The sequence below is a fragment of the Watersipora subatra genome, chromosome 8 (genome assembly GCF_963576615.1).
Source record: "Watersipora subatra chromosome 8, tzWatSuba1.1, whole genome shotgun sequence".
Lineage (NCBI taxonomy): Eukaryota > Metazoa > Bryozoa > Gymnolaemata > Cheilostomatida > Watersiporidae > Watersipora > Watersipora subatra.
The window spans coordinates 59827314-59852165 of record NC_088715.1 but is presented as its reverse complement, the minus strand read 5'-3'; the positions used below and the strand labels follow the sequence as shown (position 1 = coordinate 59852165).

General features: G+C 32.4%; 1 protein-coding gene across 1 annotated transcript in view; it reads left to right on the top strand.

The window, feature by feature from the left end:
• The first annotated feature begins 2932 nt into the window (after positions 1–2932).
• Positions 2933–24852, top strand: part of LOC137402799 (hepatic sodium/bile acid cotransporter-like) — a 30740-nt gene continuing 8820 nt past the window's right edge. The window contains exons 1-6 of the mRNA XM_068089305.1: positions 2933–3098; positions 11684–11850; positions 15056–15191; positions 16759–16910; positions 19790–19909; positions 20052–20223. Coding sequence (XP_067945406.1) covers positions 2933–3098; positions 11684–11850; positions 15056–15191; positions 16759–16910; positions 19790–19909; positions 20052–20223 — 913 coding nt within the window. The remainder of the gene's footprint in view (positions 3099–11683; positions 11851–15055; positions 15192–16758; positions 16911–19789; positions 19910–20051; positions 20224–24852) is intronic.

Genomic DNA, 24852 nt, shown 5'->3' with positions numbered 1-24852 from the left:
AAACAATCAAAATAATAGCTAAAGACTACTGAAGTTTTCAAAAACAATAACAGCATGTATAAGATAATTAGATGTACAATGCGTTGACGATGAAAGAGAAAATAGCTGTTTTGAATTCACTCAATTTTCTTTTGTAATTTTTTTTAATAGTAATAAAAATAGAAGTGTTTTAGTTTAGCGCTTTTGGTACTACAGCATTTCTAAAAAAGGGAATATTTTATTCTTAACACTAGTAAATAAAAAGATAAAATAAAATTCAAACAAACAAATAATAAGTATATGCTGTACAATATCATAAATTCAATCAATCAATAAATTCAATCAGTGTGAAGAACAATCGTTTAATAACAAATAGAATATTAACTCAACGCTTTTTCATAACTATCTATCAATTTTAAAGCTTGACAGAGCAAACATCCAATACAATAATAATATAAAAAGTGAGTTATATTGTTATTTTGTGATACCAAACAAATATTGTCTATAAACAAAACGGGATCGCATGGAAAAATGCTAATATTTTATGAGATGAAAGCATAACCTAAAAAACACCTGCTCCAAGATGTAACTACATAGTCTAGTTTTATATTTCCATGTTGTTTTATATTCTTGTTCCAAAACGTTTGATTAGAAAACAATATTGCACTATTACATTTGAGTGACAAAAATACCAAGTCCAAGATAAGCAACATTTTTTAAAAGGTTGCTATTCCAAACCCTAAATAATCTACAATTAGCGATTTTTAGATTTTGAAATAAATTTCAAATTATAGTGAAATACTATTGATTTTAATTAATTATTTGCTAAATGTATCTAAGTAAAAATTTGAATGTTCTTTAGCATTGAAATAGACATATGTAAATTTTAGCAGCTAAAAATTTGTAGCTACAAATTATTTTACTAGTGAATAAACTAGAGTAATTTTTTATGTTGCCATATATTTAGTTTAAAACTTGCTTACTTGCCATAATTTGAAAATTTAAATGTACAATATATACAATAATGCAAGCAAAAGAGTAGAGTTAATGCTACGCACATAAAAAGTTATCAAACATGTAAGGTAAAATGACTGCTCCAGATAATTACAGAGGAACCAATTTTTTTAGCTACTAAGCAACCCTTTATTACAAATTACTGACAGTTATAGACATACAGTACAAGCACATTTAATTCGAGTATTGGAACTTCATTAATTATCCTATACTGAGCGGCTTGGCATGTTATATAATGCATCATTCAGTGCTCTGTTGAATGTCACAAGATAGCAGAACTGGCACGGCAGCCTTGTATTAGTAGATAAAATTTGTGAAATACTAATAATACTTTTATGACCTCATTGAAGCAAGTATCTTAATTACTAAAAATATTTAAAAACGGATTTGACAAATACTTGCAACAAAATGTATAAAATTAGCTACAAAGTTTTTAGCATGTTAAAGATAAAAATGACAAACCGAACTATGATGCAATGGCTCTAGTGGGTACATGCCAGGCCAACATGCATTGACACTTTAAGAAACATTAAAGCGGCTACAGGATAAAGGGGTTCAAACAAAATTATACTCTTGTAAATGCCCATAACACTGAGCAGGCTATGGACACTAACCTACTTAGTTTCATGGCTATGGATGTCAACTAAGTACATGGGGGTAATCTGATGGGAAATTACCTTGAAGTATGATGAGAGTTGTTTACCCCAATTGACATCCATGGTATCATAAGATGGAGCAATACTCAGAAAAAGTTAAACTCCAAAATTCTAGTAACAGCAATCAGATCATTGTTAGCAAACTTAATGAAGTGATTGTTAAACCAAACTTCTAAAATATTCTTTTACCTGTATCATTCAGACCTAAGAACTTGTAAAACAAAATAAAATGCAACTGCTTGCATTGCAAAGCAGTTTTGTATTACTAAGATAAAACAGGTTGAACTTATTTCACTTGTAGAGGCACTACTACTGAACATTAATTTAAAATTATGTGTATGATTGTACATATGAAGAAGACTATTTTTATACATCTCTCTGAAAAACTTGAACTGGTGAGTATTTTTTGTGATTGTTTGTTAGGTTTTTGTCTTGAATTGGATGCTGTAGTTAAAAATATTGGCTGAACAATCAAACAGAAAAAAATGTGATCTGCAAAGGCAGTCAATAAAAGCTACCAGGTGGCCCGGTGACCAGGTGACCATTTGACAAGATCCATTGACCAGGTGGTTATCTGACATTTCTAAACTGTTCATAATTATTTTCTTTATCTTTACAATGAAGAGCTTCCAACAACTAGCTTGCCATTTTAAATCTCAGTAAACATATTTTTAAAGATATGTCAAATTTGTAGAAACAAGTGAGAGAAACATATTGAACTATATTGCTAGACTACAGTGCTTAAATCGTTCTCATACCTAAAATATTATCAGGCGAGTGTTTATCTTTGGGTTTCTATTAATAAAAGCAAACTAGGTCAACTTTTGACCAAAGTGATCATGATAGGAAATGTTTTTGCTCTGCCCATATATTGCAAGAATAAGCCAAGGTTGAATGAAATATATCAGCAATCATTTACGAAACTGATTTACTTCATAAACTATTCACCCACTGTTTAAAACTGTTGAATGTAAATATCAAGCTAAATACAGTGTAGGTCACTTGGTTTTAAGCCAAAATATTGATATGGCGCAATGAAACATAAACGCCTTATAATATGCTAAATACTTACAAGTTTATTATTTTTGTGTACTTGATTTTTAGCCTTTGAATTGTTTTATAAATGGTAAGATAGCTATGAGTTAGTGTAGATTTACTTGAGTACGCATAACGTAAGCATGAGGATTAATGAATCACTTGAGTAAGCGTGAAGCATCAAGAATTCCTGACACGGTAGTGCAGGTGTTTTACCAGCACATAAGCAATAATCCTTATTTATGATGATGGGATGCTCTACTTCTGAAGGGCATGTTTTTCTCTGCTACACTTCACTCAAGATATCTCAGCTCACTTATCACATAGCAGTTTCGACCGGTAGAATGTACTCTCGGTGTGTCATTTGCCTTCTTTTAATAAATACAGTAGCTTGCATAGCTGTTGAACAGGAAGGTAAGTAAATCTACACTGCATGCTGTAGTCTTTAGAATATGAACTAAAAGTGCTTTAAAAGTGAACTTACAGAAAACTTCAGTAAATTTTATCAGTAAGTATTAGTACTTTTTTTATCATTTGCGACTGCTTATTGTGTTTAAAGTGATTTGACAGCTAGGAGACTTCTAAATTAAAATTAAAAAGACTTTACCACAGTTAAAATGCTCAGAAGACAAATACATGCAAACATCATGTCACTAAGTTTTGTCACTGCGGTAGTTGATATCGGCTATTGCACTCAATTCGCACTCACTACCCCTCTCTATTCTGTCAGTCTCTTTAAAACTATAAGCATCAGCATTGCGCATTTGCTTGATTTGAGCATTGTAGCTGCGATTAGGTTTTGCTGACTTTAATCTTCAAACATCTTAGTTTCAGGCCACGTTACACATTAAAAAGAACTGCAAATGATAAACAAATATCTGTACTTTCTGATAAAATTAATTAAAACTATGCGTAACTTTATTTATTATAATAGTCAATATATAATCTGAATTTTAGTCCTCTGAAATTTTGACAACAAAAAAGACTAAGGTATTTTTTTCTATTCAACTTTACTGATAAAGTTAGCAAAGCTAATAGCATTTTTCTTGCCATTTCATTCATAGGTTTACATCTTCGTATATATTGCTGCTGCTAAACAGTGCTACATTACATTAAATTTGTTAGAAACCTGATAAGCATACATGCTTTAGCTTTGCAAGTAGCTAAACCTTTATTTGAATCATAGAATTTTTGTAGACTGTTTTAGATGGCAATTCCATATCTAATGTTAAAAAATACCAAGAGGTTATAGTGCAATATCTACCATCAACCAAGCAGTTATGATGTTAAAGATAAAACTAAAAAAATTACTCACCACGATAAATTTGTAAATTAACTAGGTGAAATAGGAAACAGCTTTTACATTGTTGGAGAAGACAAAACACTGTCATTTTATTAGAAAATATGACGGAGAGTACCGAAGCACAGTTGCATAAGTCAATGATATATGTACCTGACTCCAAAGGACTAGTTTTAAAAACTGTAGTAATCAAATAGCTACATGTAAGTACATATCTAAAGAACTTTAATTGCAAGAAGTCGAATCAGCTCACAATTTAATAAAATTTATTAGTGAGTTGGAAAAAACTCTTCAGCTGCTAGAGTTTGATCAATTTAATTGATCAAACTCCAGCAGCTGAAAAGTTTTTTCTAACTCACTTATTTTTTGTGAGAGTTCTTGTCATAGACCATTGAGTTTGAAAATGGTCATCCATGCTGCAAAGAAGTATAAAAACCTATAACCCAATTGTACCATAAGCCACATCATAATAATTATAAAAATATTACAATAATTTAGGATTAGGCTCAGACACTTTATTAATTGCTTGCATAATCCTTTTGGAATTCTCTGACCTTGAAGAAAACAAGTTGATGTTGGTCCATGCTTTTGCAAGCAAATAGAATGTTTTTTGCTTGTAAGAGGCAACAGTTGCCAACAACTTTTGAGATTTGTGTTTTGGAACTAAATAACAACTTGCATATGGTTCATCTTGTAAACTAATGTTTCGAAAGTATTGCAATAGTTTGAAGGGGTACAACAATTTCTTCAAAATCTATCACAAATTCAATTAGTTTGCAAAATATTTGTGTTTTGTTAGACTACGGATAGTCTATGATTTTAAAGTAATACTATTGATGTATTGTTAATATATTCATTTATATGAAGATATTTCACCAATCATAATAGTATGCAATGAAAAACTCCTGTTTAAATGGAAACGGTAACAAGGTCACAAAGATTTTAAAAACCTTGTAGATTAACACAGTATGGTATAGCCAGAACATCTTTTTCTAAAGCAAGAAACTACATAAAATGTACATAAAATAAAAACATGAAAATTCATTGTCAGTATTTCATGTTCATAAGTTTAAGCCAAATTAAAAACAGTTTGAGTTTTGTGGATTCAATCATAGTTCTATTGCAAAATATAGTTTACCAGCATGTATATGTTAATGAGATTGCCAATTAGTGAGGCTTTCTGTTAAAAGCCTAAGTTTAAAATTGTCATGCTTTCTGACATCAAATATATTTTTTAGACTTATAACTTTAAGGTTTAACAAGCTTTATATTGCAAAAAGGTAGTGAACTTAGACAACCAGAGAGTAGGTCTGTGGAGAGCTGTGAATTACAAACTTTAGACATACTGATCCAACGCTGTAGTCTACAAGCATGGTCTTTATTGGTCAAACCTTCATTCCCATTTAGCTTTGTAATGGTTAGTAGAACTAATAATAGAGCTACATCAAAAATCTTATGCAGTCAGACAAACATTTTTAAACTACCGACTGCAAGAAAGAGGAAAGGAAAGAAAAAAAGATTAATAAAAGATAGAGAAATAGATAGAGATAAAGAAAGATAGAGAAAGAAAACTAGCTTTTTCTTTATTTAAGGTTTTACAGTATTTAATGTTGGGCAGACATTTAAAATCAAAATCTTTTAGTGATTCCTCATGTTGGGCCACAAATGTTAGTTATACAATAAAGCATGTTTACTAATGATTGTATACTGAGCTGAGTATAAATTTTGCGAGTGACTTTAAATTTAACATTAAAATAATGGCTCCTAGTTATCCTATGTCAAGAAGTTCCACAACTGTAGTTAAACCTTAAATTTCTGTTAAATCAGTCTCTAATCAGTTGACTAAAATCATTTTGCTTTAAAACCGCTTTAACAATTAAATGCATGTTCCTTTTCAATTCATTCAATTAAATATTGTTAACTTAATATTTACAATGCAGTTACCATTAAATTATAAAAAATTTGCTCAGTATCAATTTCTGTTAACATCCGACTTGCAGCAAATGCAATTTTATTTAGTAATATGTCGTGTTATTTGTGTGGTGAAGGGAAGTTGGTGCTTCTACTTGACACTGATACCTCTCTCCAGACTTTGATAAGTATAACTACTTTCATTTCATTGAACCAATAGTACTGTAGCTTTTTGCAACAAGCATTGAATGCTGCATTACTTTATTGTGTAACTGGATCAAATTAGATTAAATTAATATAATTTTAAACTCAAATTAAAAAAAATTTCTTTACATATAATGTAGTATCCAAGAATTTGTATTCAAATAATTGCAATGTTCATGACTAGAGTACAGTGTATTTGCCAGTGTATTGTTTTATACATACATGTATATATATGCATACCTTAATAGCTTCTATGTTTCTGAGAGCCAAAAGCACTAAGCAAAGCTTTAATCTAAACTTTTACAAATAAATAATTGGAGACACTTCTTTATAATTAAACTGCTAGTCATTGCGCATTCTAAAGCCATGGCCACACGTAACGAACTATTCGTTAATCTGACAAAATTCACAGATTTATTCGGCCAAATATCACAGAATTATTTGAGCTGTGCATGCACTCTGAAGTCGTTGACGAAACGCTTTTAATTGGCTAAACAATTGTTATTTTAGCAAGCACCATTTTAGCAACTTTTTGCAGTTGGTATAGTCCGAGACACGTACCACGACACACAATGAAAGTATGACTATAATTCAAGATAATAGACACAATGAAAATGCTTAAGTTGCACTATTAAAATTTACGTAGTCCGAAGCACATAAAGCAACACGCAAGAAAAATATCACGACAATTTGCCATAGTAAACACAATGCAACTGACTTGAGTGCGCTAAAAATGGCAACTCTTTCTACCATGGAACTTTTGCTGCTAAAAAGAAAACTGTTATTTTTAAAAAAGAAATGATTTGTAGCCATAGTGTCCGAATGATAAAAACCAACAATAGCGCAATCTAAGCAGTTGCATCATGTGTACTATGTTGAATTGCACTTCTACTTTTATTGTGGGTCGTCATACGTGTCTTGGACTATACTAATTGCAAAAGCTGCTAGAATTGTGCTTGCTAATAAATCGTTTAGTCGATTAAAAACGTTTCGTCGACGAATTCGGTGTGCATGCACAGCTCAGACAATTCTGTTCATTTTGTGGTTTCGGTCAGATTGAACGAATAATTTGTTACGTGTGGCCGTACCTTAACTCTATCATTAATTGGGGTATAGCATGCTAAAGCTTGCTAAATCATGTTTTGTTTAAAAAGAAACCCAACTTAATTTTCAACTTCTTTACATGTAATTAATTGTAAAGTTTCATTTTTATGAAACCTATTTTTTAGCTAATTTCTTAAATATGTTCCAACATATCCCATGAAGTGTAACCTCTCTAAATAAACAACATTAAATACAAGACCTAATTAGAGATAATTTTGTCTAAATACCAGACATCTTAAATGCACCATAATTAACCAATATTCTAAGCTTTTAAAGTAATTCATTTAAGCTCATTAACCAACCAGATAATTTGGCCTAGTATGAAAAATAAGGTCAACAGGTGTCATTGGCAAAACCTTGGAAAATATTTATGATTTTTTGTCTGTAGCCATCGGTGATTTACATTAATAAATTAAGGGGAGTAGACACGGCTAACCAATCCCAACTGCATGATTCGCGAACAACCGGTTAGGCCCATTTTCAAGAATACATGCCTTTTCTGTCAGCAAGGGCATCTGAGTTTACATCTGTAAATTCTTCTTAATCAGTTGCTAATACTGAAAAACCACTCCACATAAGGACCTACCATAAGGTGTTCCTGTAATGTACAATCTAAGTGGAATTTATATCACTAAAGGGAAGTTCTATTTTGTAGCAACTCTAACTTCCAAGTATGTTTTCTGATTTGATGCAATATACTTCATTTTACTATTGAAGACAAATAAGCTAAGTTTTAGTAAGTATTGCGTAGAGCCTAGCTCCCATATCGATTGCGAGACTCTGGTGGTGACTTGCACTGCAAAACGCTTGCGACGCTAAGCTTGGCGGCATCTGTTCCCATATAAACCTGCATTGCTAAATATAATCATGTAATCAAATAAAATTTTTGCTCGCCATGCCATTTCGATAATGGTGACCTTCACCTGTACAGCGCATTTCGGGAAAGTTCTTGTCTGTGGCCTTTTTCGAAATTTGAACCGCGCTAAACTATTGCGTTGTTGCCGGCGACTACCGGCGGTCCTCGGCGGTACTCGACGCGTAAGTTCCAACTTCATGTGTGAAAGGATAAATACAAATATTTTGGAATTAGTTTACTCAGGATTTTAAAACCAGTAACAAAAATGTGGAAAAGTATGTAGCTTTTTTCTAGGTCATAATTTCAGGAACCAACAGAAGAAATAGGTCATATTGCTTAGATATTAGCTTTTTGTAAATCTGAGAAAATGAGAGTGTACAAAGTTCTAATAAGGTATGTGAACAAAATTTTCTGAAATAACTGGTAACAAAAAGAGAATAGCCTAAGACCAACCTGCTGATAAAAACAGTAGTTTTGGTGTCTAGCACTTAACTGCCAACTGCCGAACTCATTATCTTCTCATGACAGTGAAATACCTTACGCAGAAGCACATTTTTCTTTTTCTTTATTTAATAATAGTAAAGGAGTAGGTAGTCTTTAAGAATAGTTTTTAAGTAAATACTCAAAAGAAAAATGCTTATGAACTGACGTCACTGACTGCTATCGTCGCTACAATAGATATTGCCTGTTGAATTCAAGTCGGAGCGTTAACTTTTTTGTTGTTTTTAACCTTGAAACATTCTGGCAGTCTGATTATCTCAAACATAAAAAACAAAAATTTAAAATACTGATACTTACTGATGGAATCTACAAAAATTTTGAACAAATTAATTTTGAATGCTTATGATTTTTTGCAAATAAGTTTTTTGTGCGGTATTTAAATTTTTCCCAGCAACTTTTGTGAAAAGCTTACAAAGGTTTCACATTTTTTTATTCTTATGCTATTGGCATGTAAGTGATGCGTGAACTCAGGCGTGTATACGCTAAGTTAATTAGCTATAGAGTCCCATCTACACACATTACTGTTATTCATTGAAAACTTGCTTTGTATTTCGCAACCATTTTTGACTACATGGTATTTTGTTTAATTCTTTCTAGAGCTTAAAAAATTATTAGTACTATATTTAATTACATGTAGCATTAAGATACATTATATAATGCTATGAAAAAATTAAACGTTAAACCCAAATTGTGAAAAAAGAAGTAAGCACTACTTAAAAAAGAAAAGTAAACTCAGTCTAATGCATAAAAACTGTGAAAATTAACTAATAAAATATGTGGTCCGCTGTACTTTAATTTACACTAAACATTACTTGGATTAACTTTACTCATATATTCTTAACTCTTTATCTTTAATTGTTTTTGTTTATACTATTGATTATGAAAGAGCAGTGTCAAAAAAATCTTTGATCATACAGCAACGAACAAAATAGTTGGGATACGCAATCAGCAATGCATTGTTTTTTAGTTTTAGATATTTGTTTACAGATTCATCTCAAAAACTGTACATCCTGTCATTCCTCTTACTGTTATTGTAACTTAATGTGATATTCCCACAGCCAAACACGAGCGAAGCGATTGGTTGGGAAATTTATGATAAATGCACATGGCGCACACAACTCCCAAAAATTATTCATCAACAATGAGACGAACCCTTGTCTCAAAATTTCATCAACAAATTTAACCATCAATTTGTAGAGTCGTTAAAGTATAATAACGATACAAAACACATATAATCCTATTTAAATATGTTACCAAGTCTTTGTAAACGGTCGACATTATCTTAAAACTCACCCATCTGATCGGATTATACACAAATAGACAGATTTATTTGGACGAAAATCGTTATTAAAACTAGCTAAGCCGCAATTTTATCAAAGTTAAGACCGGAAATTGAAACGCCGAGTGACAGAGAATAGAACGATTAAGTCGTGCGCATTTTACAAAAAAACAACGTGCACATTTCACCAATCTATAGCATTTTCGAATTGCCGAAGGTTTCTGTAATTAACGTAGGAGTACAGAAATCGCTTCATTTTTGCCGATTCCAAAGTAACTGACATTTTAGACACATTTGAGTACTTTGGTATTCTAACTGATGTCCAACACAGTGTAAGTAAAGAAAATGACAATAATATTTTTTTCTAACGATTCTTATGAGATTATTACGATATTTAATTATAAGTTTGGATATTCTTCTTCATACTTCTTGATATTGTTAGCTATGGCGTTTTTAAATGTAAACAAAATTTTGCATTGGTTTTCTATTATTACTGTATTACTATATTAATAATATTAGTTATTCTAATAATATTAGTTCATTTTACTTCTAATATTGCATTTCTCCTATTGCAGGGGGAGAGATATAAACATATAATCTTTTCCTTTCATTATTGCTGTTTGTCATGACCAAACACTTTTTTAAGTAGATTTCTAAAAATCTATATAAATATCACTTCTTGATATTGTTAGCTATGACGTTTTGAAATGTAAACAAAATAGTGCATTGGTTTTATATTAATACTATATTAATAATATTGGTTATTCTAATAAAATCAGTGCATTTTACTTCTAATATTGGCCAATATTGCATTTCTCCTATTGCAGGGGGAGAGATATAAACATATAATCTTTTCCTTTCATTATTGCTGTTTGTTGTATATAATAACACCCAGACCCAGTACATTGAAGCTACCATTGCAGTTATCCTATTGCACTGCAGTGCCATTTGACTGCTAATATTGCATTTCTCAACCATCAGTACCCATTCTTTTTTCCAATATCACTTTGGTCGTGGGTTGTATGACAGTGGAATTTCTAGTTTTAGATTTATTTGATGAATAACAGCAAAAAATTTGCAAAAACTTTGCTTTACTTGCTTAAAAATCATGAGAAAAATTGATCGCAAATACGGGAATTACTTTATAGGCAGTGCGTTTCTTTAATGTGTCGGTCTGCACGTTTCTTCGACGTGTCGGTTTGCACGCAAGGTCTACACGCAAAGTATTTCAAGGCATAAGGAATTGTGGTTGAAGATATTAGAAGAATTAGACGTAACATTGTGGGAGCTTTAATAAATACCTGAAGAGCATGATTTGACATATTATTAATGATGCCATCAAGTATCTTGCATAGCAACCGAAGGGCGCACCCTTTAACCTTGTTTGCACTCATGTGTATCTCTTTCAGTCACTAAGCAATCACTCCAACACTCCAAGAGTGATTGTTATGATTAAGATAATATGAAAGGTATGATATAGCATATTATTACAAGCATGCAGTCTTACTACACTTCACATAAGTTTTTCAGTCAACAGTCTATCCATGAATTTGCTATTTCTTTAAATACAAAGAAGACCCACCTACTGAGCAGGTACATTGCAGACAACAAAACTAACAGAGGTCTTTTAACCTCATAGAGCACTGCTCTTAAAAACGCAAAAACCGAAACAGAAAGCATACTTTATTTTGAAGGTTTGCTCACACAAAAATACTTTAATATGATTGTATTTATGCAGATTAATGAATGAGAATAACAAATCATCGTTTTCACTCGTTATATTCAATGCTTCCGGTTACCGGTTTCTTCTGTACTTGAAATTAGTAAATTATTTTTTATTTTAGGAAATGCTACAGATTTTTTTACAATACTTCTACCCACTGATGGATTCTTTACTTCTTATTATGGGCACAAAGCTTTCTCTCTTTCTTCCCTCCTATATGTACAGAGAAGCATACAAAACTTTTCTATATCTGTGTCTAGTTCTGAGATGAATGTGGCCACGGTGGAGGTTGGTATTTAAAATATGACTGTACTGTTTGATTATCGAACTAATACTGCTGCTGCCTTAGAAAAGGTTACTAAAGTCTAGCATGTTTGTTACGCCATTGCTACTAGCCGTATGTAACAAAACTGGTTATACGTTTTTTAACTTAGTTTTTCTTTTTTACACGAACCAAACTTGTTAAAGTATTAACATTTGCTTGAAAATATGGCTTACCTGCAAGCACTTGTTAGAATCGTCACTAAAGTTCTATCTAATAACATTAGTTTTGTATAAACTGCTATTTTTTTCGATAAGCTGGTCTTATTATCATCTACAAACAGTTTTCTTTCTCAACTGGAAAATGACTACTTTAGTTGACATATTGAATGGTACTATCTATCAACTTGATTTATTTTTTTAGTTAAGCCATAAGGAGCTGCTTTTCATACAGCAGTTAACTCTTACCATTTTCTCCTAAACATAAAAAATAAGGTGTTTAGCGAAGTAGCTATTATTGTTGATAGTAAACTGTTTCAACTCGCTACTAGTTATTTGGTGTCTGTTAGCAGCTTTTAAACTGTTGAAAAAAAATAGAAATATGACCAAAATGTTTTTGCAGTCACTAAAATACTTATCATGACTATAATAAGTTCAGAATTAGGGAGCAGATTTTTCAAATGTTTACCATGCAGATTAAGACAGCGGTTACTCAGCTGTCCGGTAAACAGCCAAGTTTGGTTACTCAGATGTTTTTAGAGAGAACAATCAGTGTCGATGAGTAATGATAACTCATTTGATTAGGATCTCTTTGCCTGTCTGGTGTCAACAGCCTAAACCCTTATTAATAATTCCTAGAATTACTAATACGAGTTCTTGACACCTGAAATTTGTTGCGCAAAGTTCAGCTGAAGCTGTTAAATAAATGACAATCTTGAAACCTTTCAACACTTTGTAAAAATTTTAGGAAGATTGTTTATTGAAAAACAAGATAAAAGCTGTCTTACAAGTTTTGGTTATATCATAGCCAGGTTTTGTAACTATAATTGCTAAGCTGACTCTTTAGAGCCGTGTTGTAGATCATCAGCGTATCTATATGTATATTTCTCAAAGTATGTCATGCGTCATTGTATGTCGTCTGTCTGCAATCCGGCTATATCTATTAAAATTTTGATACTGAAATTTAGCATGTTGATGGATTTGAACTATCGACAAATGCATCGACCAGTTTGTTATCCGGACGCTCTACCATTGAGCTAGAACGGCATAGTGACCTTTTCATATACCGCATACACCGTACGCGTGCTAATTATTTTAGCCTTGCATCCAGGAGTTATGATGCTCCTGTTCAAAATATTTTGGGACATAAGTATATGCAACGCCATGCTTTTTCGTCTTTTTTGTTAAAGGTATTAATTTATCTCGAACTTGAAATTTAGCGATTTTTGTACTGATTATATACAATCAAGCTGCAGTTCTCAAACGCTTCGATTGTTGACCAATTCAGTTTTTGACCATAGAATTTGAGATTTGTTTGTCTTGAATCTCAAACACAAATTTGGTTCTCGACCAAACCGGAACACGCGCATTGGAATTGAAACAGCTCTGGAAAAAGCATGGAAACATTTGTTAACAAATGAAGAAGTAATTTATGCTTCATAAATTATTTACAAAAAGGGAGAAATCATCTGGGATGCTGTCGCCTTTACCGAAGAGATTTGCTAGGAAGATAACCCCTCCTGTCGAGTTACCCTAAAATGTTTTGGAGGAGTAATTTCCTTTAAAAATGTGAAGTAAACGTGTCATTGCTGTTTATATTTTTTTCCTACGATTTTTGGTGTAACTGATCTGTTGCATTTTTTTGTTGTTGCACTATAAATTTCTGCAGTTTTTGTTATTGTATTTTAACCTTTAATTTTTTTAATGTTTTAAGAGCAAAACATACAAAATGTTTACTTTTGTTCTCTTTTTCATCATCATAAATAAAAAACTTTTTATTAAAATTAAACACGATTTAGATCTATTCGTTTTGGATAAATTTATTCTAATGGGAAAAATTGTTTCGGATCTCGAACAACTCGGTTTTCGAGCAACCTTCTGGAACGGATTACGTTTAAGAACGGAGGTTCCACTGTACGTTATCAAAAGATATACAGCGCTGAAAGTTATGAAATTTAAATTCACAGTGGTTTGAAAACCTTTACAGTTGCTTTATTTATCTTTAGTTTAGTTCTTCTGCACGAAACATTTTCCTCATGATGTGAAGTTTGAAAGTTATAGCTGTTTGGCAAAGTTTGAAAACTTTTACTGTTGTGTTTATTTTCTCTCCTAATTTATTTCAACGACACAAAACACTTTTCTCATGATATTTAGTTTGAAAGTTAGAATGGAAAATTTTGCTATATGTTCAATAAGAATAAATTTTCTGTCCAAGAGCTCTTTTATTACCCGGGTAACATTGGGTAGCACAGCTAATTTACTTATATTGACAGTGCAGCTGAATGAACAGTTGTTGTTCAACCAAACTAAAAAGTTGACATAAAAATAAGGTAAAGGATAAAGGTTCTATAATTCCTCGCAGCGTTTTTTAACAGATTTCTCATTTCGTGCTCTAAATTAACAAAATGATTTAACAACCATCCCCCTTTATTGATGGAAACATGGTTGTCCTCACAATGACTTGATAAATTTTTGTGTTCCTTTTTATAAGAGGCAGAGACTATTTTATATACAATATTGTTTGTCATTAGTTATACTTTTCAGTTTGTATTTTGAGTTTTTGTTGGACTGAAAAAACTCAAGCACAAATTTATGGTTTGGTCCAATTTAATTTTATCTCCTAGCATTAAAATTTGAGTCCTTGAAATCCATGTGCTGTTTTGTCCAGTTTGGAAAATAGTAAAATTCTTGTGCCACTCTTGAAAGCTCGTTTGTGTAAATTATAGTGGATACACCTGACATTCATTAAAAGCTTTAAATAGTGTTGTTTTGCAGATTAACAGAAATGGAGTCTTTAGTAGCCACTTGGTTACTTTGAGCCGAAAAACCACTTCCTTTTTTAATCAGGCAAAAAAGCAAATTAGTTGAGGTAAATACATAGATTGAAATTATATTATTTCAAATATTTACTGATCTATTTTTCCCCTGCACAGACAAAATTGCACATCATCTTAAAATTTACACGGTGTTTGACATTGTTTATGTGTATATGAATGTATATTGTGCATTACAGGATACAGCTGTAGTTGTCCCTTGTCAGGAAGCCATAAACCCAAACCTCACTCTAGCCCAAATGGGCTTATCTGATGAAATAAATTACAAGGGCAACTTCAGTAAGCTAAGTGCTTGCTATCAAGTTTCTTTTTCCGGTAGGTGACTAACTGAATAACCTAACTTGATTTCTGCAAATCAGCCTTTTTGAGCACATGTCAAGCCGTATATTGACGATATAAAATTGTTGAAGCATTTTGTAATGCTTTTAACACTGATACTATGAAGCTTATCAAATCACTCAAAACAAAGATGTGGATAACTCCAAATTATAAAAGGATGCATTATATCAAACTTATCTTACTTGTGTGCAAAAATCTTTTGTTTTACATATAGTTTGCAAGAAAATTATCTAAATATACCAAAACAAAATACCATAACCAATACGATATACCTTACCAAAACTGAAACAATATTTTTATCTTTTGTAGAAATAGCCAATAAAGGAAATAAAAATCACTGGTTAATGAGACTCTACTTTTTGGCCTTATTTAACATACTTTTTTATAAGGTCCCTTTGTTTGGGTCAAAACGGAGAGAAACGCAAAGATATGCTAGAAAGTTATTTCATTGAAAAATAGATAGCTAGCTAATAGCAAATGCTTTCAAATTGCCTACTTATTAATTACTAATTACTATTTCATCATTTTATTTTTGGTGTTTCAAATTAAGCCTGATTACCGTCTTGACGCAAGAATTAATACCAAAAAATAAACAATAAAAATTTGCTCGACAAAAATGACCAAGCAGATTCTTAAATGTTTTGTCCATAGATTATTGCAGTCTACAAGTCGTCAGTTCACAGATAAATAAAAAGCAAATAAGTTCTAGTGTTAACATTTTTTTCTTGGTTTAAATTTTTATCAGAATAACAAGCATACATAATTTGATTTTTACATACAATATAGTAGCATCAAACAGACCACTTCTTACTATCTTTATTGTTAGCTGAATAAAAAATGCTAAAATATGGGTCAAAATGTAGTTTAATAGTGTTTACTTGCAGATGGATTTTTTGCAATGACTATCAATCATAGAGGACCAAGGGTGAAGTTCCACTTTGCTACCCACAACGACTTCGGTTTAGTGTGCCAAATGTATTTGCTTGTGCTACGTGTGTGGGCAGCATGAATTGGTAGAAGCGATTGCTGAAAAAATGCATACTATAGTTGTCACCAACAGTTGTGCTAAAAGCTCGCAGTTTAAGATGTGCACAGTGCACAGTCAATCCTGAAACTATTACGCTCACTCGATGTGTTTTAAATTGTTGCAAGGCTTTCAATTGTTCAGCTAAATAAACATTTTTGTAGAAAAATTTCTGCCATTTTCTGACAACCCGCAGACAGACTGTGTTAATAGGCAAAAACCAAATAGTTTTTTAATCTGTGATAAGAACTTATTGCAAAAATAAGCTATCTACAGGTGGTAAAACTATTCTAAAGACTAGATCTTTTGTGAAACTCTACCAGTCTAAGATAAAATAGATTGAAATATGTAGCTTACACAGGTACATTGTGTGGAAAGTGCACTTTACATTTTCACACAATGCACTATACTTGATGAGTTTTTTCGCAAGCTCATTGATTTTTTAACTCATAGAAGCTTTAAAGTTCTATTACCTTCAATTGTGTCTATGAAGTAATGAGAATTTTCTATTTTTATTAGGATCCACAGTCTATATAGGATATGCTCATTTGAGGTTCTCTGCTTCACTTGAAGAAAATCGTGAGAATGTCTACATTGGTAGCGTTCCACTTCGGGTAATCCGACCTTATACACTTATCGACACGGTTTATAATCTTTCCATCATGATTTTGGTAAGACTTTTATTAATGATGTGGTCTATCTCTCACATCGTCTTTTATGTTACAAATATGGGCACACAAATAGAATTTAAAGATGTTTTTCTATGGTTTTATTCTTATGGGTGAATGTTATGAGAACTGCGTTTCCCTATTTTTTCTTATTGCCAAACCTCTATGACTATCTTTTTCAACCCCTATAACGGCATTCCCACACCTCTTATTTTGAATGACAAAAAATTCGCAAAACGTAATGAAAAACATGTTTTTTTCCTGCTTCTTTTCTGCTATTATCTGATAAAGATGTGGTTCTTTGTTGGTGAATCAGTATTAACAAAGCGAAATGCTTTTGGTTTTTTGAACTTGCTGATAGGTTGTGATTAGTCACGATAAAAAAGTTAACTTAGTTTTGTGACAATAAATAAATTTTCTTTGTCTTCATGATTGATTCCTGAATCCCGCAAACAAAAGATTACATCCCTAATTGGAAAGCCCTGTATTAAAAAAAATGAACACTTTTGTCTCTTTAGACCACTTGTTGAGCTATGACATTATGTCTTACTGACATTAGATAGAAATACTTTTAATAACATTTTACATGCCAGCAAGTTGCATGGATTCACATATGTTTTAAAATTTATTTAAAAAAATAAACTGAAATAAATTTATTTCGTAAAGAGATATAAAACATTTTTTTGTGTAAAAGACCAGTGATCAGTTACCAGCAAGAAATGTTACTAATAATCAGCAAAGTTTAAGGTGCTTTTTGCCAACCACCAAATAAACAAACATACTTCAATTGGTGTGGTTAAATTTTGAACTTTTTGAAATATTTCACTTCATATAGAATTGGCAATTTACAAATAATTATCATTAAAACCACTTCAATCAAAATTCAGTGTGCCGTATAACTAATGTTTAACTTTATGGTTTACCTGGAAAACATTTTTAACCAAAGAAGTGATTAACACGTGAAACATATTTTAGCAGTTTACTCAAACCTGTAAGGTTTGAGTAAACTGGTTATAAGTAAGGTATAAAACAGCGTAACTTTACCCTTCATATGAATTTAAACACCAAACATAGTTCATGCCTGGCTCTAGTTATTTACTAGGTTTCTATGCTTGGAATGCATTTTGATTGTTTTTTGCCCCAAATCAAGGAAATGGTTATTTCTTAATGGAAGCGATGCCATTTCACATCACAAAGCTTGTGCGGAGACATTCGCAGTGAGACTACTATTTGACGTCACAGAAACGCTTACTGCGGATGGAGTCAAAATAATGATATGTAGTTACCTCTTTCCAGAGGAAGTAAAACATTCAGCATATTTTATCCCACTACTTTGCAGATATACTATTACTGCTATTGCCAAAAATATCTTGCTCATACGACAATGAAATAACCTTAAATAACCTAAACTAGCATTTGTACAAATTCCCACTGCACAGGTGCTGACCTCTTCCTAAGCTTAACTCTTCCAGCACGGAAAAAGGTTTTACTAAAAGCGATTGTTGTTCATGCAAGTTTTGAAGCAAAAATTGTAGAGTGAGTAGTAAATTCTGATGATGCTTTGTAGTACAAAAGAATAATAATACTATTAATTATAGAGAAAATTCTGATCAGGTATCCTGGCTGAGTTAATGTGACCCAAAAATGAGTCTACTTTTGAGTTCTGTTTTGAGGAATACATCGCTAGTCTTGAAGAAATTGACAAAGTGCAACTCCGAATTGTTGGAACATTACAATGCAAAATCGTTGACAGAGGTCAACTTTGAACCCTTTCAAAGCATGGAAACCCAGTGATTATAGTTTCAATGATAGCTCTAGTTTAGCTGTTTGTACTGCTTACAGAAACTGCAGTCTTGCTGTTCATGTTCATAATCATTATAACAACTAATACAGAGAGATATTGCTTTTATTACATCTCTTACTCACAGTCCATAGAGCTTAATTAGTATTTATATCATGAAACCAAGGTAAATTTTGAATTGGTTGTATAAATACTGCTAGCATTGCTATCATTGGTACCATCACTAGTATTAATTCAAAGAATTTTCAGGCAAACCACTATTAATACACTAAAACTAGCATGTCGGTATTTTGGCTGTAAAACCAAATATTATGTATTAAAAACATTTAGCTTAGCCAGAACTAGTGTACAAACCAAATCAAGTCTGCCTACAACTCACAAAACTTCAAATTTCGTATTTCACAAGCTCTTAGAGATGCAACTCATGAATAGACCGACAACACAATATTTTATAACACAATATTCTTTGTGCTATAAAATTAGTAGTTATTTGGTCTAAGAGATTATCAGCTTGCTAACCATTTTCTACCCAGGTAGCTCGTTTGTTTGCTCTGAAGCCACCTGTATAGATTTTTAAATGGTTCATATGCCATCTAATAGATCAGCAGTAAAGATATAACAAGTTTTTGTGATGAAATGCTGAAATTCAATGATGACATTTGGCATTCCATTGTCAACCATAGTACATGTAGTATTTCTAAACATAGTTATGTTTATAATAATCTTAGTATTTTGCAATAATGCTTTTAAATTATCTTGGCTAAGAAAATATGTCAGTTCTTTAATAAGTCATTTATTCATTTCTTCATTTTCTCACGGCCTAATGCAATCATGACTAACTAATTATGTTAAATGTCAATATTTTTCAATCTTTAGGATATTTGTCACTGCTTTAGAAAACAAACATGACAAGCTGCAAAGTATTTGCTTGTGGTAGGAATTTCTTGGATAGATCAGTTATTAAGGTATTGCAGAGGTTCCCGTTTTATCTGATTATTCATTGATACAAAGGTTTATGTTTATAACATTAGACTAGTTGAATTGCATTTGAATTCTATGATCATTTCCTTATCCATTACAGGTTTCTGTTATGATGCTTGCAACAGGAAACGACCTCAACCTTGAAACGATAAAAGAAAACTTAAAGAAACCAAAAGCTCCTGTTATAGCCTTGCTATCACAGTTCACTATAATGCCTCTGGTAGTACTAGACTTTCATACTTCAATTAACCAGACATAGCTGGTGTGGTACAATTATGTGTTTTTGAAAACTTCTAACTATTTGTTTTCTCAGCTCTTAGAGATAGAACCCATCCATTTAACTATTTTTGCAAACCTTGCAGATAGCCTATGGAATAATCTGGCTAATGGGATACACTGGTGGTAAAGCGCTTGGATTCTTTGCACTTGGATGTTCTCCGGGAGGGGGAACTAGTAATATGTTCGCAAAACTTTTCAATGGAGATTTGTCTTTGAGCGTAACCATGACAACACTCAGCACTGTAGTCTCACTTGGTAAGTTTATGTTGTTGCTAGTTTATTGCAGAGACGGATTTTTTATATTTTGCACATCAAAAAAATGAACTCGAAGTCAGAATCTAAAAAGTATATGCATCCTCCTGATAAGTAGACAATTATTTGAAAAAACTCGGGAAGATTTTAGGTATCTTTGATTTGATAGCTTCAAATGAATGTTCCATTGTGAGGTCCAGTTGTCATAAACACTCCCTGGTGACTCAAAGGAAAGTTGTTACGAGTTTAAGCAGTTGACACTTGATAGGCAAAAATACTCTTGTCATGAGGATTGCTACTAATAGTCTCCAAAGTTAAATATGCCCTCTAAAACCAGCAAAGTGATCAAATAAATTGTAACCAGTGAGATAGAGTTTGCTACTTTCCAAAACTTTCTAATGCAATTACACAGTATGCTCAGTGTACCACTACATGTAATAGTTATAAAAAAACTACTTCAATTAGAATTCAGCTTGCTACGTAATTAATGTTTGACTTTGTGGTTTACTTGAAATAGATTTATGGCTGTAAAGTCAGTAAAATGGAAAATATTTTTCACAAACTCACTCAAGCTTGTGCTTCACACAGTTCAGTGATGAAGATAGCTTTAGATTTGATGCATGTGAATGTCAAAGATAGCACCAGCTTATGGTTTGTTCTCTCTTTTGCTTTCTCTCTCTCTCTCTTTCGCCCGTCCTCTAACGACGATGTGAGTAAGACTTGACAGCAAACATTTGCTTTTTTAACATAACACAAACTATAAATTTAAACTAAATGAATTTAGCATACTATACACCAAATTAACACTTCAATTTTATGGTACATTAAACTTAATTACAACATTGTTTCTGTTTTCCTTTTTTTAATTTTCTTTCTCTTCCTTGAACTCTTTTTGTCTCGCTATCATTTTCTTTTTTAACCTGCCTTTTCAAAACTCTTTTAAACCGATCTACTAAAACTATCGAACGATGTTGTTTTCATTAGTAGTCCTTCACATACCTGGCCACCTAGCGACCGCGTCAAAAACTGTGTTGAATTCTCATATCCCAAATTAGTCTTGCATCTGAAGGCATTAACTTGCTCAGTATTTCCCTCATATCTCAAATTGCTTGTATGTCGAGACACTTGTATCTCAAAGTATTACCGCAAGTTAGTTTTATTAGTGCCTCTTTCTCTCTGTCTCACTATCTCTTTTTCTATTTTCCTTTCTATCTTTTACTCACTTCCTCGTCCTCGCCCTCGCCCTCTCTCCCTTTCACCCTCTCCTCTCTCACCTGTCTTTGCCCTCACTCTCTCTCTCACCTGTCTTTGCCCTCACTCTTTCTCTCTCTCTCTCTCTCTCTCTCTCTCTCTCTCTCTCTCGTCTTTGACCTCGCTCTTTCCCTCTCTTTCGCATTTGCCTTTGCTCTCTCGCTCTTTTTTTTCTCTTGCTCTTATTTTTATCTTTCACAACCTGTTAAGGTGAATAAGACTTTTTATGGTTGTTGCTTATGTATTTGTGTGTACACATGTACTCTTTTATAATACAAACTAGGAATTTATTGTATGCCATTCACAAAACAAACCTAATCTGCATAATAAAGAAAACCGAAAAATACACCTTCTCATACCTATTACTCAACATACAATGTCAATAATCAATACTTGCCTCACAAGTTCACACCAGTGTTATTATTATAAACGTTACTTGTGTTGCTAGTGTTACTTGTGTTACTAGCTCTAAGTATTTAAGTGAGACATTAGACTATCATTTATGTTTCAAAGCTTGTTACAGATAATCTGCTAGTTTATTTTGCATGCTACAGTGTAGCTATGCATTGGAAAATCTTGAATTCTTTGAGTGTAGGGGCATGCCATGGTGTACACGCGTGATACTCAGACTCAAATAGTGTACCACTCAGATGTAAAAGGGAAAGGGTACATTTGTGTTATGGATCGAGTGCGCCATGGTAAATGATAGCTAAACGGCGAAGGGTTCTTGTACAGTAGATGTGTACATATAGTGCATAGTTGAAAGGCGTGGCCGGAAATTGTATTGATAATTTATTGCTGGAGAAGGGGAACTTTAAACAGACGTGTTTAATATCTAGAAAAGTTGTTCTTATTAGATTTATTTGTTGGTATCAGTACAGAAATTAGGATGCCATTTTTTGTCTTTGCATCAACTCCATGTTTACAGACACACAAGGCTGAATAGCGTATACTCATTACACAATATATGTAATTACTTTGCAATATTTTGTCACGCGATTTGATAATTGCAAAATGCTTTTATAGACTGTGCTTCTAATTTTTTTTATTCTTTAGTCATCTAATGCCTGACTCAGGTTCTGTCTCAAGCATCGCTTCTAGCAGGCAGATAGTGCCTCGAACTCTATCCAACTTACTGGCACAATAAAACGAGACAGAGTTTGCAGCTGGTCATTTTTGCCAATAACCTTTTCCATCTACCTAATTAATGTGGCCAATTGGTTTTTATATAAATTTATTTTATCCACAAAACTAAATGATATATTTTGCGACTAATGAAGAGGAAATCATATTTTTTGCAAACTTTGTTTCAAAGTTATGGCTGATGATAAAAGAGCTACATGTCACTAACCGTATATAACTAGATAATTGATTGGCTATTTATAGCAAGTTTTACTCAACTGGTCAGAGACACACTTTTAGAAGATTCTGCAGACTTTCATTGAATTATCATAAACCCCAGGAAGTAGTGACAGGCTTTCTATATTGGGGTCAACACGAGAGTAACATATTTTATTACTATATGATGAACTGTATTTCTTGCTTAGTTGCCTTTAAATCTTTAGCTGATTTTCCTATTTCTCTTATGATTAGCAACAGTCTTCTCAAACAATCATCTTTTAAGCCCAATAAAATAAGCATAAATCTGTCATTTTTGCCAAAAACTGATATAAATTAGCGTGAATATACATAAGATTAGGAATTTTTTGCAATTACCCAATATATGAGTAATACACCCTAATGCCACGAGGCAATCTCTATCTGAGCCTGTGGTTAAAATTTTTGGCCTTTCCAGCGTAGCATTGAATAATGCTTCAATTATTACTAAAATGACACAAAAAATAACAACTTGCTTTGAATTTCTTCACTTCTCTGTTTTGATAAATTAGACATCGCTCAAAGTTTGATGTACCATTTGCCATATAACAAGTCTTATCCAACCTTTTACAACTTTTAGCAACTTTTTTACCTTTTAAGCAACTGGTAAATACTGACCTTTTAACCTGATGTATGACGAGTAAACTTAATGCATAAATCATGCATTTTAAGTTAAAAAGTGACTGCTCTATAGCGATCAACTTGTTTAGTTTAGCCGTAATTATAAAAGCATTGCTGAACACAGCCTTTACATAAACAAGTCAGAATATACAATAACAACTTTCAGCACTTCTTTTATCCTACTTGTGGAAAACTTTAATCAACTTGAAAGCTGTTTAGCATCCTGCTGTTTGGCATATGCCTAATCTTTATCTGTAACAATTGCAACTGCTAGAAAGGTTGAAATATAACGATTTACAGTAACGATTAATGAAGAATTCTTGGTGTAAGTAAAATTTGACCTTCTTGACCTGACATGATAGGTCAGATCAAGCAAAAACAAATTAGATTATCTGGTTGATGTACCTCAAATCACTAGTGGTTAGCCATACGTTAGGCTTGACTAGTTGATACAGCTACTACAAGATTATATTTGACATTCTGATTGAAGTAAACTCTGGGAGAGACCAATAAGGAATGGGGCAGTAAATGAGCTTTGGGAGTAACCAGTGAGGCATAGGAGCAGTAAGTGAGTTCTGGGAGAGGCCAATTAGGAATAGGGGCAGTAAATGAGCTCTGGAAAGGACCAACGAGAAATAGAAGCACTAAATGTTGCCCAACTAGAAAAAGAAGAATGATAACAATGAAATTCGCAAAAACTATTCACAAAAAATTCTTCCCAGCCATAAATAACTTGAACCAACTGTAGAATATTTGAAATAATGCTGTTTACAGTATGCTGTAAACTTTGTGCAACAAGCTAATTTCAAAATCATATAAAAACAAGCACGTAATATTATCAAAACATCAGTAATTGAGATAGCAAGACGTTTTTTCAAGCTATGAGGTGTATGTAAATAGACAGATGGAGCAGTATTACTTCCAATCACTGAGTATGTTAGTTACACATCTAAATGTCAACCCCACCAAAATAAGTCTTGTTTTTTTTAAACTGCTTATTATGTTGAGGCACGAAATAATGGCTTTAAAAAATTTAAATCTTTCTTGAATCACCAGGTATTTTGCACATTAGATGAAATAGAGTAGCGATATGTCGTAATGGCATTCCTCTCATGACAATTTGGTTAGTACTAGTAGAGTTTTTATTTAGAATCTATCACAAAGATACTGATGTGTACCCACACAGAATATAGTGGTTTGAAGCAATGCAGCTGCGACATGAAAATTCTATGCAGTTACCCTTAATTTTCTTATTGGTATTTTTGGCACAAGCAGACTAAGTAATCAATGATTGAAGCCTAGTTTTCTTAAATGAATTCTATAAGGTAGCATATTCTTAAAAACAATTGTCAAGTTTTCACTTAACCTTTTCCTTACTATGAT